We start from the raw sequence: 18,482 nt of genomic DNA, 5'->3' as shown, positions 1-18,482 counted from the left end.
ATGCATTATCTGGAAGGATAAAGCACAAGAGTTCTTTCAACATCCCATTCTCCATTTTGAGGCCCAAACAAGAGTCCACAATCCCTTGTTGACAATAATAAGAATTGGACTAAGGGTGCCCCCCACCTCAAATATTTGGTGCTTAGCTCTTTACTTTTCTGAGTTAAAGTGGCATTGGGGTGGGGGGGTAAAAATTGTATTAATCACCCACCACGCTGCACATGGCCTCAACCACCACAAAAAACCTTCATGTTTCAGGCACCTAATTTTGTTACCTTCCAGTAGTAGCAGTTGTAATAGCTCCTCAACGGTGGTATAGTGGTAAATTTTTGAAGCATAGGAACTCAGCATGACAGCCCTGCCTCCCTTTGAAGCCACACCTTCCAAGGGCACTCCAAAACCACAGGCTGGGGAGACCCCTGTTCATATCTATGTTCAGACATGATGGGTGATGTTGGGCCAGTCTCTCCCTAAGCCTGCCCTACTAACAAAGGTATCACGTGCCAGGCCAGATTTGTCCCACTTCACAAGCTTGCAACACGGTCAAATACTGCTCTGGTAGGGACCCCTTGGGACCCCTTCCTCTTCTGTGGCGTAGGTTCATGGTAGAGCAGGAAACATATGGCGCGTGGATGTCTCGTGCAAGCAGACACAAGTTCACACATGCAAATGCCCTGACTGCTTCACTGCTTAGGCTTTTCTTTGCACTTCAAAGCCACATTCATCGTTCCCCTGCAAGGGTTTGGGTTCAGGCAAAATAGTCTCTGAATGGCACAGCCTGGCACTTTCAGAGTTCCCGGGAAGGGTCTGTTTTCCACGCACAGGAACCCAAAAGTCAAATTTCCTTGAGGAGGCAAGGGCAGCTAAGTGTGGACTTCCTACCCTAGCACTGATTGAAAGTCATCTGTTGTTTTTCTTCCTCTGATTTTCAAGGTTCTTTGGAAAACAAAGAACAAGAAGGCCTGGTTCTTACTCTGCCTACCTTTTAATAGAAAATTTAACAACAAGAGTCAGGAAGGAAAAGGAAAAAAAGAAAACTTCAGTCATATTAATAGTACAGTAGCCATCGGTACCTCCATCTCAGTTTAAGCATACAAGTCAATATACATAGCCTGATAGATATTCAGGACTGGCCCGGATTCTGATCATATGTATGGCTACTGGGACATAAGTCCTACCATATTAAACAAACTCACTGCCTAGTTGATGTGCATGGGATGGGAACTTACAGCATACTCCTATGCATGGCTACTCAGGAAAAGATCCTATTGAGTTCAGTGGTACTTGCTTTCAGGCAAGTCTCTCTAGGACTGCAGCGTTTGTCTCCTAGTTTTCTCTCTCTGAACTCCTCAACATTTTCCCTGTAACGTGTGTGCTGGTATTAAGAACAGAGGTTATGACTCACTAAGGAGTAAGGAGTTAATCTATTTCCCTTTGCAAACAATGCTAGAATAAAGCAAAGGAACAGTATATGTTATCACACCCTTCCCCGGGCAGCTATAATTTATGCTTCAGGCCTAAAGCCCATTGAATGTCTTGTGCAGCAGAAAAAGACATGGCGTAAAAATGTAAGTATGCAATTATTCATTATATATTGCATATTAATAATGCATCCAAAGAGCCATTAAAGTAAATGGAAAATAATATTTTACTGTCCATTTCCACTGAAGAGTAATACAAGATTAAATCTCCTGGGGATGGGGGCGCAAAGGAGGAATAGCATGAATCAAAGCCCATGTTTATTAGTTACACATGTCTTGTCTGCCTGGTGATATGTTTTGTTTACCATCATATTTCAAGTTCTTAATGAAATAACAAATTAGGAATGGTTCTTCTGTGAATCGCAACCGCTGTATGGATATTCCATATCTGTCCAGAGGAGGAAAAAACCCATATGCTTCTGTATTGTCTACAGAGTCTCGGTGGCTATAAATCACAGTTAGCATTTTTATGGCTTGACATTACACAGCTTAGGAATTTTGTCAAGGGAGATGGCTGAATAGAAGTCCAGATGGCCAGAAGCATAACATCACCACAATCACAATAAACACCTTTATGGAAGAATTGTTTCTGACTAGAGAGACCAGCCGAATTCATCATCGAAAGAACGCTTTAAAAAATAATTTCTTCTCCCTGCCTTGTGCACAAGTTAATATAATACTTTAGCAGGTGCTCTCTGTATGCACAAATAACTGGATGATTGGTGAATTTTAAATTTAATCCTTTAATGTGCATGTGGCTTCCATTACAACCCATTCCTTATTTATGATAAAAGGATGCCTAAAGTTGCAAGAAAGTGCTACAGGCCACCTTGTGGCTGAGATCATGTTCGATTTTGGAATAAAGGAACCATTATGTACATTATACCAGTAAATAGGTTGTTAAAGTATTGCCTGCTGATTTAAGCGAGCACAGAGGGCCAAAGGCACTGCTTTTCAGCTTTGGACAAACCACTGGCGCTGGGTGGTTTCTGTTGTTGTTTTTCTTCCTTTCTTTATAATGTGTTTTATTGCTTTTTAACATATAATAAACACAATTTAAAAACACAGTAAACACCAACCATGTCAGCTTGTCTGTTATTTCTTGGTAAAAGGCGTAACAGCAGCTTAAAACTAAAACCACAACTTTGTTGTTGTTGTTGTTTAGTCATTTAGTCATGTCCGACTCTTCGTTACCTCATGGACCAGAGCACGCCAGGCACTCCTGTCTTCCACTGCCTCCCGCAGTTTGGTCAAACTCATGCTGGTAGCTTCGAGAACACTGTCCAGCCATCTCGTCCTCTGTCATCCCCTTCTCCTTGTGCCCTCCATCTTTCCCAACATCAGGGTCTTTTCCAGGGAGTCTTCTCTTCTCATGAGGTGGCCAAAGTATTGGAGCCTCAGCTTCAGGATCTATCCTTCCAGTGAGCACTCAGGGCTGATTTCCTTCAGAATGGATAGGTTTGTTCTTCTTGCAGTCCATGGGACTCTCAAGAGTCTCCTCCAGCACCATAATTCCAAAGCATCAATTCTTCAGCAATCAGCCTTCTTTATGGTCCAGTCACTCTCTCCAGATGTTTCCATGGGTCTCAACTTCCTGACTTAATCTGTCCCAAACAAACTTGAAAATCTCTTTATCACCTCATTCACTTGCCAGAGCAAGGAGGGTCCTGGTGCTCTGGCAGGTCATATTGTTGCTTCTGTTCTGAAAAACATCCTGGAACCATCACACACACACACACACACACACACACACACACACACACCCTGCATCCTTGCTCAGCTTCATGAATCATCTTTGAAGAGACATTCCCCTTTTTAGACAGGAAGGAATTGCTCTTCTTGACATCTGGAGACAGACACAGACGCACAGACGTACACACTTGTATTAAAGATAATAAACAGCCTATGATGTCTGACCTGGTGCATTCACGAATCATCTGGAGTTCTATTTTTCTCACCTGCACATTTATGCAGGTTTAATTGACTAAAACTCATATGACTTTAAGATTTTTTTAATCAAGCATTGGTCCTATTTATAAATGGTGATTTAAAAAAAAAAAACAGAGTTACAGTGGTTAACGGATTCTTCAGCTAGATTAATCTTTTTTTTTAAAAAAAAATGCTTATAAAAGCTGCAGGTGCCAACCATCATCTTACGAGAAACTCATTCACCCACAGGGCCAGTCCTTTTGTGTATATCATCAGAAAAGTTACTTCTTACTTCAGATATACTGTTTTACCTGTAGGCAATTCTACACAAATTTAATTGGTTGTTTAATTGACTAAAATTCATATCTTAAAATACATATCTTAATTAGCACTATGCAAATTAAAAAGTAGTGCCTGAGTTTGCTTTCTTTCTCCTGATCTCTTTCTCTTTTGTGTCATATCTTTTAGGCTGTAAAGCTGAAGACAGGGACTGTCTTATTACTGATCTTTATAACCCTTTTTTGGCTGAAGAACAGGGTTTTAAATTCTTTAAGTAATAGGTGTTTTTAGTTCCACTAAGTTCAAGTAACACAGCCTGAAGCCCTGGTTCTTTGGGGGATAGGGCTGCTGAGTAGGACTGTTCCTGGTCTTCCTTAAGGAAATGCCTATCCTGCCTTTGCCTAAAATAGTACTCAATGTACAGCAATTAAAATTGGCAGTACAGTGGTACCTCGGGTTAAGTACTTAATTCATACCGGAGGTTTGTACGTAACCTGAAACTGTTCTTAACCTGAAGCACCACTTTAGCTAATGGGGCCTCCTGCTGCTGCCGCACAGCCGGAGCACAATTTCTGTTCTCATCCTGAAGCAAAGTTCTTAAACCGAGGTACTATTTCTGGGTTAGCGGAATCTGTAACCTGAAGCGTATGTAACCTGAAGCGTATGTAACCTGAGGTGCCACTGTACAGTACTAGTGCAATAGAGTCATACCTCAGGTTACAGATGCTTCAGGTTGCGTTTTTTCGGGTTATGGACCACCGAAACCTGGAAGTAGTGGAATGGGTTACTTCCGGGTTTGGGCGGTTGCACATGCGCAGAAGTGCTAAATCACACTTTGTGTATGCACAGTAGCGTCGAATCGCAACCCGCGCGTGCGCAGACGCGCAGCTGCGGGTTGCAGTTTGGCGCTTCTGTGCATACACACTGTGTCTATCATGAAACAATGTTAACTGAAAAGTTTCATCTCTGAACAATGCTCAGAGCAGTCTTTCTGTAACACTCAACATTAGCTTTATCATTGGGACCCATAAAGTCACCTATGGGCCAGACTGGACAATTCCACTTCCTAATAAGCCTCAGATGTGTTAGCCCCACATCGACCTGCAAGATCCTCAGAAACAGGGCAGATGCATTGATTTGGTGCGAGTGCAGGTGTGGCCTCATTCCTCCCCACATGTATGAGCTGGATTGGGAAGAGATATTGCCTCCCTCAGTAGTCAGTCATTATGGCAAAATGCTGTTCCTAGCAATGCTCCACAAACATAAGAACAAACTTTAGAAAGAAGAAACATACACAACACAGGATGCTGCTGGTTTTTGCAGGCTGTTTGAAGTTCTCCTAAATTACAACCAACCGTTCTGTTCTTAAAATGAATTGCATTCAGATCACTTATGCCATGAGGTTTCTGCAGCGCTCAGACGTGGTCCACATGGGTGTCTAGCATACATTTGTAAAGAGGCTGGATTCCCCAGCTCCCAAAGCTTTCAGTCAAAGAATATATGGCCAGTAGGGCAGGGGGAGAAGGAGGTTGTCAATTAAAACAATGAGATGACAAGAAAAGGCCATGTGGTGAGAAGCATATAATTATTGTGGTGGGGTTTTTAAAGAGGGTGTGTGGGCAGATTTATGGCATGTGCTCTTTCTAAAGCCTTTTGATTGACACACTTGGGGAGATCTTGAGGGTATTTGAATGAGGAGATAAAAGTGAGCAATTGAATGAATGCCAAGATGATGTTCACATCCAAGGTGCAGTAGTTGCTCCACAGAAGCCTTCCTTATGTGCCAGAAGGCCGGTGTCTTCTAAATGAATACGTGTTGAAGCTAGGTGGCATATTTGTATAGAACTGATTTTTCCAGGTATTCTGATTTTATTCATTTATTTAGATCCAACTTTACAGGTGATATGTATGTACAGTATGTATGTTTGTTTGTCAAGATTTATATTCTTCTTAATACATAATTAAAATCTGAATGGTTTATGTGAAATGGTATAAAGCAGGGCTGTTGAACAGGTCAATTGCTAACTACTGGTCAACAACTCTGGCTCCCTAAAAATCGCTGCCAGTTTATTTATAGTGGGAAGAATAGATCGCAGTCTCTTGGAAGAAGCTGGACACCCCTGGCATAAAGTATTCTTTTCTCTTTTTTTAAGCAATAGAAACAGACTTTTAAAACAGACATAATAGAATTGCTAAACTGTAGATAAAAACCAACGTATTTTAAAAACAAATAATAATGTACCTGTACATAATAATGGCATGTAGGCTTGCCTAGATCAACATTTTAAGCAGGTATTGATAACCAATAATGCTATTAGGCACGGAGTTCTAGAAAATATCTTCTGAGTGGTTTTTAAATGCTTCAGCTTCTTCTTCTTTTTAATTGGGGAGGCCATTCCTGGCTAGTCATGCACAAGAGATTTTGTGATTATTATTTTTCTCAATAGTATACAAAAAAACGGTAAGTTCTCTGGGTGTGAAGAACGCCCTTTTGAATTTGATTGCAGCCATTCTGCACAAGAGCACTCAGAGCTAATCAGGTGAAGGGAAAATTACTGTTTTGGACACAGGCAACGGCAGCTGATTGCATTTCTCTAAAATAATGTAAAGCAGCATTAGGCAGAAGGTAGGTCAAGATCCCTGGGTGGCTTGCAATAGTTTGGCAAGGGTTTACAACTGAGTTGTTTAGCAATGGGAACAATAAAATGGCTTTTCCCACCTAAATTAGGCTGCTGAAATGGAGAAAGCTAACCAGGAGTGGATTTTTATGCGAAAAACACTGTGAGTCACTTCAGTTCTGATACTCATAATGGGCTCAGGTGCCCCCTGCCCTTTCATTCTAACTGCATTTTGCTCCTGACTTTGGGTGCTAGTTCTTGGGGATCTAGTAAAAAAAAATATATAAAGTAGAAGTAGCAAGCCTGAATCCTACCTATCACCTCAGGTAGAAATAGCAATCTGCACTCGTCTTCCCTTTTGTGGGCAACTGTAAATCCAACAGTAAAAATAAATTGGGATATGTGAGTTCTAAATGCAATGTTGTATTTTATTATTCAGACATGTTAACTGTTTCCAGAGTGAGAATATCCATTATTTACATGTGCAATTTTTATTTTTTTTTTAAATTAAGTTTCTCAGAATGCATGCTCTCCCCCCCCCCCTTTCAAATCTAGCACAGTTACAGCTTGGAAATGTGTCGTAATGATAAACTCTCATACATAACCCAACTTTTTTCTTTTTAGCCTGTTCAACTGTACTTTAAATAAAGCTCAAGCAATGGTAAACAAGTTACTCTAGCATGTAAACTGGTTTCTAGAGACCAGCAGAGAAAAGGAAACATAGGGGATGGTATCGAACTCCCAGTAAATGTATAAGTCAGAATACCTGTTGGAAATGTAAAGAGAAGGAGGGTACCTTTTTCCATGTGTAGTAGTCATGTAAGGTAGCAAAAGTTTTCTGGGAAATTATTTATAATAAGTTGAAAAAAATGTTGAAGATATATCTGAAGGAGCATCTCCACCCCCATCGTTCTACCCGGACACTGAGGCCCAGCACCAAGGGCCTTCTAGCGGTTCCCTCACTGTGAGAAGCCAAGTTACAGGGAACCGCTAGAATGGCCATTGGTTGATGTATTACAGTATTTTAATGTTTTTTTGGAAGCCGCCCAGAGTGGCTGGGGAAGCCCAGCCAGATGGGCAGGGTGTAAATAAATTATTATTATTATTACTATTACTATTACTACTACTACTATTATTATTATTATTATTATTATTATGAAAAACAGAAGCTTTTCTTTTAGGTATAATTGGTGGAGAGGTACCCAAAGAGCACACACAAAAATTATGTACGCTACTACAGCTGCCCAAATAATTTATGCCCAGAGACAGAAAAAAGAAACAATTCCAACGAAGGAGGACTGGCAATTAACAATGATGGAGTATGCAGAAATGGCAAAAGTTTCTAGAAGAATAAGAAACCAAGAGCCAAAGTACATTTTGTGTTGTCGCAGGGAGTGATAATCCAATCTCTCTTTCCCTCTCCCTCTTTTTTTCTCTGTTCAAGGTTACAAAGTGGGATGAATTTACAGATTTGTTTTGTAAATGACAGCGGAAGTGACAAAGATAGTGATGCTGACGACAGCAAGACCGAAACAAGTTTGGATACACCTTTGTCTCCCATGGTGAGTTTCAGTCTTACAGAAGGTCTTGAAAATGTCAGGAAATGTGCACCAAATTCCAGATTGTTGTTTTTTTTTTTTATTTAACCTTTATTAAATTTTAAAACATAAAAAGAAAAAGAACGAAATACTACAACTGCCAAAACAATATTATACACTTCAAAGAAATAAACTGACACAACGTAATATTGGCAGCCAAAACATTACTAAGAAAGAAATACAATATATAAATAGCGTAAATAAAAAGTATTTCTGGTAAGTAATTCTGCTATTGTGACATTGTGCCACACTTGTTTATTCCCCGCTTGTTAAAAAGAAGGACTGGCCTTTCACAAGAGCTTGGAGCATAGGCTATTTATGTGCATAACCTATAATGAGAAGCATAGGCCTAAGTTTGTATTGCAGGTTATATGTATGGCAAGGGATGATGTTGTTCCCCAAGGCCAGATCCTTCACCACCATTTTATGGATAACCGATGTGCCTGAGTTGTGTGCCCTAAGAACATTGGTTGCCATATGTCCTCTTTTTCCAGGACACATCCTCTTTTTCATGGGTAGAGCTGTCATAGCAATCCATAGTTAGAAGTCGGCAAAAGTGTCCTCTTTTTTGCTCTTCAAAATATGGCAACCCTAAAATATTATGGGACAAGTGGCTGCTTTTAGCACTGGCCAGTCAATTAGGCAAGTAGGTATAGTTCTTAGACCAGGGATAGCTTACCTAGTGCCCTCGGGGTATGGTTGAACTGCAACGCCATCAGCAGGTGAAGAGTGGTGTCAGTCGCAGTATGAGGATATAAAGAGGTATTTTGTGTGGCAGGGATCCTTTCAGATCTATACCATCTGCTTAGACTTGTAGCAGTTCTCTAATATCTCAGACAGAATTCTTTCCCAGCTCAGACATCTGGTGTCCTTCAAACCAGGGGTGCCAAAGTTAAACGCAATTCTGGCAGAGAGCTGGTTTAGTTCTGTTTCATGCTATTCATATTAAGGCTAGAGCTAATTTTTATTGTTTTAATTCATTGATTAAATTGCTAGCTGCTAAAATAGACAAGCCTGATTGTGTATATATATATACACAAAATCTACGAAAGCATATATATATATATATATATATATATATCTTGTGTCTTTTTTCTAGAGCAAGCAGAGCTCTTCCTATTCTGACAGAGACACTACTGAAGAGGAATCTGAATCCCTAGATGACATGGATTTTCTCTCAAGGCAAAAGAAACTTCAAGCTGAAGCCAAAATGGCCTTAGCAATGGCAAAACCAATGGCCAAAATGCAAGTAGAGGTGGAAAAGCAAAACAGGAAAAAATCTCCCGTAGCTGACCTTGTAAGTATCTCGTAGAAGATCAATGCCTGCCAGTTGTTTCTAGCCATGGAAGTTGCCCCAGTTGCAATAAAGCTTTTTGGAATTTGGGAAAGCTTATAGCTCCATCTGAGATGTAAAAAAAAAAAGAGTTTTAAAAGTGGAGCATATTTATTTAATATATTTGATTCAGATCATGCAGGGAAAATAAAGGTTTTTTCCCCTTTGTTAGAGTATAGTATTTATAAAATCTTAGTACAGTATGTGGTATCTAAACTTGATCAATTTTATGCATTCAGTGCCTAATGACTAATGCTCAGGGTGCTTAATATATAGTAGGTTGCCATCATTAGCTATTATTGCTAATACATTAGAAAATATGCTGACAGAAGTTCTTTTTTGTCATTGTTGCTGGCCATGACAGTGGCCTAAAGTGTTGTTGTCATTCTTTTTAGCTGCCACATATGCCTCATATAAGTGAATGCTTGATGAAAAGAAGCTTAAAGCCCACAGATCTGAGAGATATGACGATTGGGCAGCTACAGGTGATAGTCAATGATCTACATTCACAGATAGAAAGTAAGTCTTCTCCCTTGGTATTATGTCCTTTCGCTATTCGTGGCACCTCGGCTTAAGGGAATTGAAACTGTTCCGTTGCATGTGAGAGCTGACACCAACATTGAACCAAAGAAGGACTGTAGTTCAGTGGTAGAACATCTGCTTTGCATGCAGAAGGCCCCTGGTATCTATAGGTAGGGTTGGAAGAGACCCCCTGTCTGAAATCCTGGTGAACCACTGCTGGTCAGTGTGGATAAAATGGACCTAGATGGATCAGTGATCTGTGTCTTCCTAGGTTTATGCCATCTCCAATACAATGGTACCTTGGTTTACAAACTTAAGCCATTCTTGAAGTCCTTTCTTAAACCAAAGCATTCTTAAACCAAGGTGTGCTTGTCCATAACATTGGGGGACTCAATTTACAAAAGGAACACACTCAACAGGAAGCGGAACATGTTCTGCTTCCAAGTCAAAGTTCACAAACCAAAACACCTACTTCCCGGTTTGCAGCGTTCTTAATCCAAGTTGTTCATGAACTAAGCTGTTCTAAAACCAAGGAACCACTGTACTAGAGGGAAATATCTTCAATGCCAACATCTTCTCTTCTGATAACATTGGGAGTCATTGCCCCTAAAGCAAGTTTTAAATCAAAACATACTGGGCTTTTTATTCCATGCTAGCTCGTGGCATGTTGTATTTCTTGCATTTTTCGTCTTAGATATGGAGAAGAGAAATCACGGATCTGGAAGTGACTTTTAAGCTTCAGACTTTAGGTCAGGAATGGCTATTATTCAGTAATCTAATGCCAACTGAGGAAGAAGGAGGCCCTCTGCACGTCCCTCTCTTTTCAGCAATCCTTGAAACAATAGCATAGGAATATGAGTTCTCTCTTTAGTTTTACTATTTAGAGTGCTTTTGCATGAGATGCAGAAGTGGGGGGGCTAGGAAGCCATGCATTTGTGGGGATCTTGCACAAAAAAGAGCAGTAGATGCCTCTTGCACACCATGGTAGGTTGTACGTGTCTTCCAGCTTTGCATGATACCTGCGATTCCCATGTTTCCAGCTCTCTTCCATTACATCTTGTGCAAAGGCACAAGTAGACAACTTCAGCCCTTTGCAATATTCAAGCCATACTAAAGCTTTTATAAGGGACGCGGGTGGCGCTGTGGTCTAAACCACAGAGCCTAGGGCTTGCTGATCGGAAGGTCAGTGGTTCGAATCCCCGTGATGGGGTGAGCTCCTGTTGTTCGGTCCCAGCTCCTGCCCACCTAGCAGTTTGAAAGCATGTCAAGTGCTAGTAGATAAATAGGTACCACTCCAGTGGGAAGGTAAACTGCGTTTCCATGCGCTGCTCTGGTTCTCCAGAAACGGCTTAGTCATGCTGGCCGGAAGCTGTCTGCGGACAAACAGCGGCTCCCTCAGCCTATCGAGCGAGATGAGCGTGCAACCCCAGAGTCGTCCGCGACTGGACCTAACGGTCAGGGGTACCTTTACCTTTAAAGCTTTTATGCCTGTGAGCAGTCCTTCCACTGGACTCTTTTTTTGTTGTTGTCCTTTTTAGAGCCAAAGTACTGCTATGCTTTTCAGTGATACGAATTAATTCATTACAGACAGAAGAGGCTCTAAATAAAAAGAAATTAGCACATGACTCCATGGTCCATGTCAATGTGTGCTTATTAATCAAATTAGTCAAAGCAGCTGCAGTGTGGCTCTTTGCCTAGGCACCTGTGAGCTACGCTCAGCCAAATGTGAATAATTCTCCCCTGAAGTCTCTTAGTGCTGTCTGCTACTTTGGAATTGCTGCTAGGATGTTAGAAAATCAGTGGACCTGCTACAAAATACCGATAAATCAGTTCTACCATGACTTGGCTTAGTTTAATTTTTTAAGGAGAGCATTGGGTGAGTGACATGCATTTCATGAGTTTTGATTCTCGAGTTTGTGTTTGTATTTTAAAAATCTGCTTGTTTGCTTATATATCACCTGCCTTTCAGAACAAAAATCCTCCCAAAGTGATATACAACTGTACGCTAAAAATGCAAATAATTTGTTTGCAATATAAAACAACCATCCTAAAATCAATACTGAAAAGGATTGTGGGATAAATAAATAAAAGTCCTATGACCCAAGTCTAAAGACTAGCAGAATGAGGATTTAGTGGAGTACCAGGGAGGTGAATTGCACCATTGTGGGGCTGCCATTGAAAAGTCCCTGTCCCTGGTACCCGCCAATCTCACCATTACTAATGACAGCACAGAAAGCAGGCGTTTTAGTCCTCTGGTGTTGAATGGGTGCACAACACAATGGCACTTCCTGGCACCATTGGTAGCTGTTGCAATTGGAGCACCTACTGCTTTCTTGCCTCTGTAGAAACAGGCTGACATCATAGACAGTCAAGCTTATTTCCCTGCCAATGTGTTGATGCAAGTTCAGCCTTGGTAGATCACACCCAGTTTTGAGGATTTTCCATCACCAACCACAACCATAAAAATGCCAGAAGTTCCATGGTTAGTTCCTAAGTTAAAGAGTTTAAAGAGTACATTCTGCTTGGGGAAGTCATCCTTGGTTCTCTCATGAGATCTACAGTAGTGTCATGTTGATATATTTTTTACTAACGTTTGTTTTTAACAATACCGGCCATTGTTCTTGTTCCATTACTTCATCGCCTCCCTTGTTTATATGCCAAGCCAAATGCCCTTCTGTTTCTTGGAGTGAGAGCCATGTACCATGGTGACTAACAGATTCCAAAGTGTTAGACATGGGGAGAACTGTGGCTAAATGAGCTTAAACACTCTTTTTCTCTTTTCTGCTGTCAGGCTTGAATGAAGAATTGGTGCAACTGCTGCTAATTCGGGATGAATTGCACACAGAACAGGATGCTATGCTGGTAGACATTGAGGATTTGACCAGGTTGGTAAACTTTCTCAGATACGTCCTGTTGCAAAGGTCTCTCTTTAGACCGTTTTGTTGTGACGATATATTTTATTTTAATTGATGTATAAAATGCCCTTCATCCAAAGATTTCAGGGTCAAAGTAATTTCAAAATTACAGAAACATAAGAACTGTCAGAGGGAAAGCTAGGGTATGTGTGTATGAATGAATGAATGAATTAATAAATACTTAAAGTTAAAAGGAGCAAAACCATTCAACCAGCCAAAAATATAATCAAAAATGCCTGAGGAAATTAAATGATTTTAACCTAATGCCACAAAGAATGTATGCCTGTGCCTGGCATACCATCCTCAGAATGGCTTCCTACAGTTGAGGCACCATCACGGAGAAGGCACTTCTTTTAAAGGTGGAACACTGAGAAGGAATTATGATATATTACTGATACAAGGTGAATTGTCCTCGTATCAGGACATTGTAATGCTGTTTTCTGATCAATGCCTCTTAAGATCATACCCTAAAGCCACATTATGATAATGTCTTTATTTGGAGCAACCACAATGTTACAAGGTCACGAACGAACTCAGAAATCTTCATCAGACACAAAAGTGGTTGGGGGCAAAAAGCTGATCATAGTGCTGCTGCCCCAGAATCTGCAGTTTATAAGACAGAATGCAGAAGAAGTTCTGCAGGCATTATTAGATTAATCTTGCAAGGTGCCATACATTGCTGCATGCACCCAGAACTACTAGACCAAAAGAAGCAATCGTGGAACTACATAAAAATTCCGCCTACAGCTCCAGTGAAAGCTTAGGTCATAAAAAGTGCACCTGGTTCAGTAACATAAAGTCTACCACTATTAGTGTTGTTTGCACCGAAGCAACTGTTTTTGCTGCTGTTTTTCTAAGCACCTGTTGCCATGACTGTTTGGGGTATGACAAATGGCAGATTTGGACAGTATGCTATTTCTTTGTGATCCACGCTCTCTATCAGATTATAAGTGAAACTTCTTTGGCCATTGGATCAATTTATAATCTAACATCCAATGCCTAATAACTTTCTCTAGTTGCTTGCAGCAACATGGTGCTGAGCCCTTTAATTTTGGGAAATTATTGCTGCTAGGAAATGTGAAACTTGGTAAATATGTCTGGGCAGACAAAGAGAGTGGTCCTAAAGATAGAAACAAAAACTTCCTTTATTCTGGAATCTGCCTTTGTGATGCCTCCTCTCAGTTAGAAATCCCAGCTTCTGTTTTCTCCATTTGATAATGTAGCTGCCATCTATTCTTAACTTTCCCTTCCCTTCCTAAATTATCTTTTCTTAATGATCTTGCAATGATCCTTTCTCACTCCTTACTTTACTGGGTAGACAATGTGCCCTATTAACAACTTGCCGCTCTGTACTAAAAGTTGTCCTTACATATTCAGTCCAGCTACCAAGCCCTGTAGCAGGCAGAATCAATCAGAGTGACTTTAGACATGATTTCAAGACCTGGGAAGACTCCAAAAGGCAAAATCTGGGTGTGCATTGACCTTAGGTCCTGGCAGTTCCAAGGAAAAGGCCAATAATAGTGTCAATGGCTAGCAACCATGCTTTCATTTTATCCAGAAGTGGTTTCAATTGTCTTGTCGAAGAATGGAGCCTGTTGCAAAAAATAGGTGCAGTTCACAGCTGCATCCTTTGTAGTGAAAGCAGGCATGTAGTCTTATCAGGTGGATGAAGTTACTCTTCTCTGGTTTACCAACAGTCTGAATATACCGTATAGCTACTTGTGCTCTTGCTGTACCCGTTCAGTCAAATCCTGTGCTGGTTTTTAATCTTAAAGGGAAGAAACCTGTTTGCCACCTGCAGACAGAGATGAGACTTAATTGAACCAAAGCAAACCCAACTATTCTTTTCTTTTTTCTGTAATATTTCTTTTACAGTGCGGCCCCCTATCAGTACCATGGTAATTTAGCACCATTGCTGCCAACAAGGTAAAATACAGTAACGCCTCAACTTTCCCAGATCCCTTTAATCCAGGCCTTTTCTTATTCAGTACAAACCTTTTATGTTCTCCCCTTCTATCTATCCTCTGTCACCCTCTGTTCCAGGTTATTTTCACGTTTCTCAGATTGGCTGGTTAAAGAAGGTTGAGTAGTAACTCAGCAGCCAAAAATGCTAAATCGGCTCTCTTACAGCTTCCTGCTTTGTGGTATTTGCCAACTATTCCACTGCACTGAAACCTCTGCAACTCCAGGGAGCATGCATATATTTGGATAGCTCAGTTGGTTAGAGCGTGGTGCTGATGATGCCAAGGTTGCGGGTTTGATCCCCATATGGGACAGCTGCATATTCCTGCATTGCAGGGGGTTGGATGAGATGATCCTCAGGGTACCTTCCAAAATCTGGAGACTTGAGTAATCCAAATGGGAGTTGCATTCTGATCTGCAAGCAAGTTTGGAAATATTAGAGTGTGTCAGTCCACAGCAAATAATGATAATAATAATTGCCCACCCCTAGCACTCTGTTTCTCTCATGCATGCACACACACACACACCCTCAGCACTTGACTTCGTTGAATTTTCTCTGCTTTTGTAGCTTAAAAAACTTTGAAGAGAGGCAGAATCTCATCCGCTTTACACAAAGACCAGGGAAGGGTTAGTGTGTGTGTTTTGGCATGCCATTATGCGTCTGTCTTTCGTCTTGCAATTATCCTTCCCCACTACCCTCCCCCACTATAATCTGGTGAGCAAGTTGTCATTGACATCTACCACAGGACTTCTGCGTAGAAGAAAAGGTTGGTGTGCTCACTGTAGTATGTTCTTGTAGAAATCTGCTGCTGCAAATCACAGACAGCGGAGTGGTTTTGCTGCTTCACCTCGTAATACAGTGGTACCTCTGGTTGCGAACGGGATCCGTTCCGGAAGCCCGTTTGCAACATGAAAAGAGCGCAACCTGCAGCTGCACGTCTGCACATGCGCGGGTTGCTATTCGCCACTTCTGATCATGCACGTGACGTCATTTTGCACGTTTGCGGCAAAACCCGGAAGTTTCTGGTACTTCCGGGTCGCCGCAGGACGTATCCTGAAAAAAAATAACATGAAGTGGACGTAACATGAGGTATGACTGTGCCAGAGAAAAGGAAGGTTGTTGGTGTTTTTTCTCCCGCGAGCCAACAGGTAGCCCAGATTTGAGAGCGCCTGTGCCTTGCAAGAAGACGCTGCCACTACCATACACAATGCTGGTGCTTTTCACTTGCTGCTTTATGAACTATTGTTAGTGAGGGGAGGAGAAGGGACAGACACAAAGGCAGCAACAGGAAGTGTAGATGCAATGCCTCATTGCATAGTTGAAGTGTGAACTGTTTAAGCAGAAGAAACTAAAAAGAGAGAGAGAGATGTTTTATGGGTGTTTTATGTTTTATGGATACAAAGTCTGAACAGTTCTTGCTAAATCTACAGAGAGATGGTTCTGTATATTCTTGGATGGTCTCTAATTTGAATACCAAATTGCAGGTGAAAATAATCAAGAGTTTGAGTGCAGGGTGCATGATGTTTCTGTCTCCCCCACCTCAGTTTTTCCATCTCAGCACCTCCGACCAGTTGGTTAAGCTGAAAGATGGTGACTTTCCCCAGCATCACCCAATGAGCTTCGTGGTTGTATGTCTATCTCAACTTGTATCTTCCTGGTCTGACTCTCTGCTCCGCGACCCTGGCACTCTTTTCCCCCCCTTGTTCTTCTAAAACAGCCTACTGCCAACTTGGTGCCCAGAAACTTTGAAGTACGAGTCTGTTTTAATGAAAAGAAAGCATGGCCCCTGGCTTCTATTGGGTCCACAGTGTGCACCTGTGGAGACAGTCTGGGGCTTATGGAAGTCGTAATCCAAAACTTTTGGAGGGCACCTCGTTGGGGAAGGGTATTACAAAACTACTTTCTCATGTGGGAAGCAGTTTGCGTTTCTCGTTACTGGAATCAATTACATATTTAATTAGCCATTCAGATGCCCTCTGTGTGGGCCACATGGTTGGCAGTTGGTGAGAGGCGAGTTGTTTTTAGTTCTTTATATCTTGAAATGTTGCTACAATAAAGACCTAGGGGTCATCTTGTTACATCCTTGGATTGTGTTAAGACAAATAAGTTTCCTATCCATGGGAAGGAGGTGAAACGCTCCTCCGTTTCCCCTTGCTCCCCAAATAAAACTTCCTTTCAATGTTATTGCAACCTACAGTTTCAATTCCAAAGCAATTTCCTTGAAACCCTCCCTGCCCCCCGTGCTCTTCTTGATTTTACCTCCTGAAGACTGTGGTTGTTATTTTCCTTCCTGTGCTGGATTTCTGCAGTCTAGAGGAGTCCTGAAGAAAAGGACTATTTAAGCCGGCTAGATAATTGCAGCAAAAGTTAACGCATCTCTTCAAGCAATCTTTTCAGCAATCGCTGCACTTCCTTCCTTCTCTGCAGCCTTTAAGTTTTGCCAGTAAAAAAAATGAAAAAAAAATCTTCATTTATTGCATCGACATAATATCGTTCCTTTTTCCCCATTTCCCTTCAGACACGCTGAAAGTCAGCAGAAGCACATGGCAGAGAAGATGCCAGCAAAATAAAACCGGAAGCCATCAGACTGAAGAAACAAGCTAAAACGTTTTGCTTCTGTGGTTGTACCAACGCTGATGCTCCACGGGTGGCACACAAGAAAAAATCAGTGTTAGTCATTGATTCCGGGCGCAATCTGCCAAGCACCAGGAACCCCCCACACGAACCCTTCCTTGAAGCTAATGGTGGATGCACAGCGACTGTGCTTGGCGAATTGTTCCCAATGTCTGAAGCTTTATGTCCAGTGGTTGGCCTATGCTTTTTAATTTATTTGCTGTTGGGTTTATTTTATTTTTTACTTGTGCCACTAAATATCGGACAGTTCAATAATCTTATTGTAGAACAAAATGTACAGTACTTATCAACATTGCAAACATGAAGAGGAAAAAAGAAGAGAGAGGGTAGTTTTAACTTTTATTTTTGTTTATTTAGAGAGACCTTTAAGTTAAAGCAGTATTTTACCATTGGCTACTTTTTATTGTTTTTCAGCGTAGTTTTAAACAAATGAGACTGTAATTTTGACGGTGCTATACAAGTGAGAGAGAAAACATACATGCCTGCCTCGTAGTGAAGTTGTAGCTTTCAGTAATATGTATATTTTAATCAGTTTTCAACATTTTGTGAATGTTGACTACCTGACATTCATTTTTAGATGTGCTATTAACATGCAGTTGAGTTGAAAGAGTTACCTTGAAAGTTTTATGTATAAATATGTAAAATAAAAATTAAAAATTTCTTTCATATGATATGTCTTTTTGTTGACTAGTGAGACAACATAGTAATTCACCTGTAATATATTCATTGAAGTACATGTGAAATTCCTATTTTTCTCATTTCAGATTATATATAGATATATATAATATGAAAAGTCTCTCTTCATATATATATATATTTAAAAATACTATTCACTTAGAACACAGATAAGTTATTATAGATTCACTTGAAGGCAGGCACAAAGGTAAGGTTTAAAGTTAACAAAAATACTATGTGGGCTGAAAAATGAAAATGACACCTCAACTGTATACGTAAACTTGAATTAAACTCTAACACACTTGATATGGGAATTGATTACTTTTCTCTCTCTCTCTTTTTACTTTCTCTCCGCTGAGATTGCACTTGCTATCACCATGCATTTTAATACAGTGGTGCCTCGCAAGACAAAAAGAATCCGTTCCGCGAGTCTCTTCGTCTTGCAGTTTTTTTCATCTTGCGAAGCAAGCCCATTAGCATATTAGCGCTATTAGCGCTATTAGCGGTTTAGCGGCTATTAGCGGCTATTAAAGGC

The 18,482-nt window shown here is 40.8% G+C and overlaps 1 protein-coding gene across 16 annotated transcripts in view; it reads left to right on the top strand.

Annotated features, from left to right (window-relative positions):
* The window catches only part of LOC310678336 (schwannomin-interacting protein 1), a 375,265-nt gene extending 357,012 nt beyond the window's left edge, over positions 1–18,253 (top strand). For 8 of the 16 annotated variants that reach the window (XM_083442202.1, XM_083442211.1, XM_083442213.1 and 5 more), the window contains 6 exons: positions 7,752–7,869; positions 9,005–9,202; positions 9,634–9,757; positions 12,552–12,645; positions 14,551–14,601; positions 17,157–18,253. In XM_083442202.1, the coding sequence (XP_083298328.1) occupies positions 7,752–7,869; positions 9,005–9,202; positions 9,634–9,757; positions 12,552–12,645; positions 14,551–14,601; positions 17,157–17,208 (637 nt within the window). In that variant the 3' untranslated portion in view covers positions 17,209–18,253. The remainder of the gene's footprint in view (positions 1–7,751; positions 7,870–9,004; positions 9,203–9,633; positions 9,758–12,551; positions 12,646–14,550; positions 14,602–17,156) is intronic. The other 8 variants (XM_083442210.1, XM_083442212.1, XM_083442216.1 and 5 more) reach the window with 1 other exon arrangement.
* Positions 18,254–18,482: the final 229 nt, after the last annotated feature.

The sequence above is a fragment of the Podarcis tiliguerta genome (genome assembly GCF_965153285.1).
Source record: "Podarcis tiliguerta genome assembly, chromosome: 5".
NCBI lineage: Eukaryota > Metazoa > Chordata > Lepidosauria > Squamata > Lacertidae > Podarcis > Podarcis tiliguerta.
This window is presented reverse-complemented; position numbering and strand designations above follow the sequence as displayed.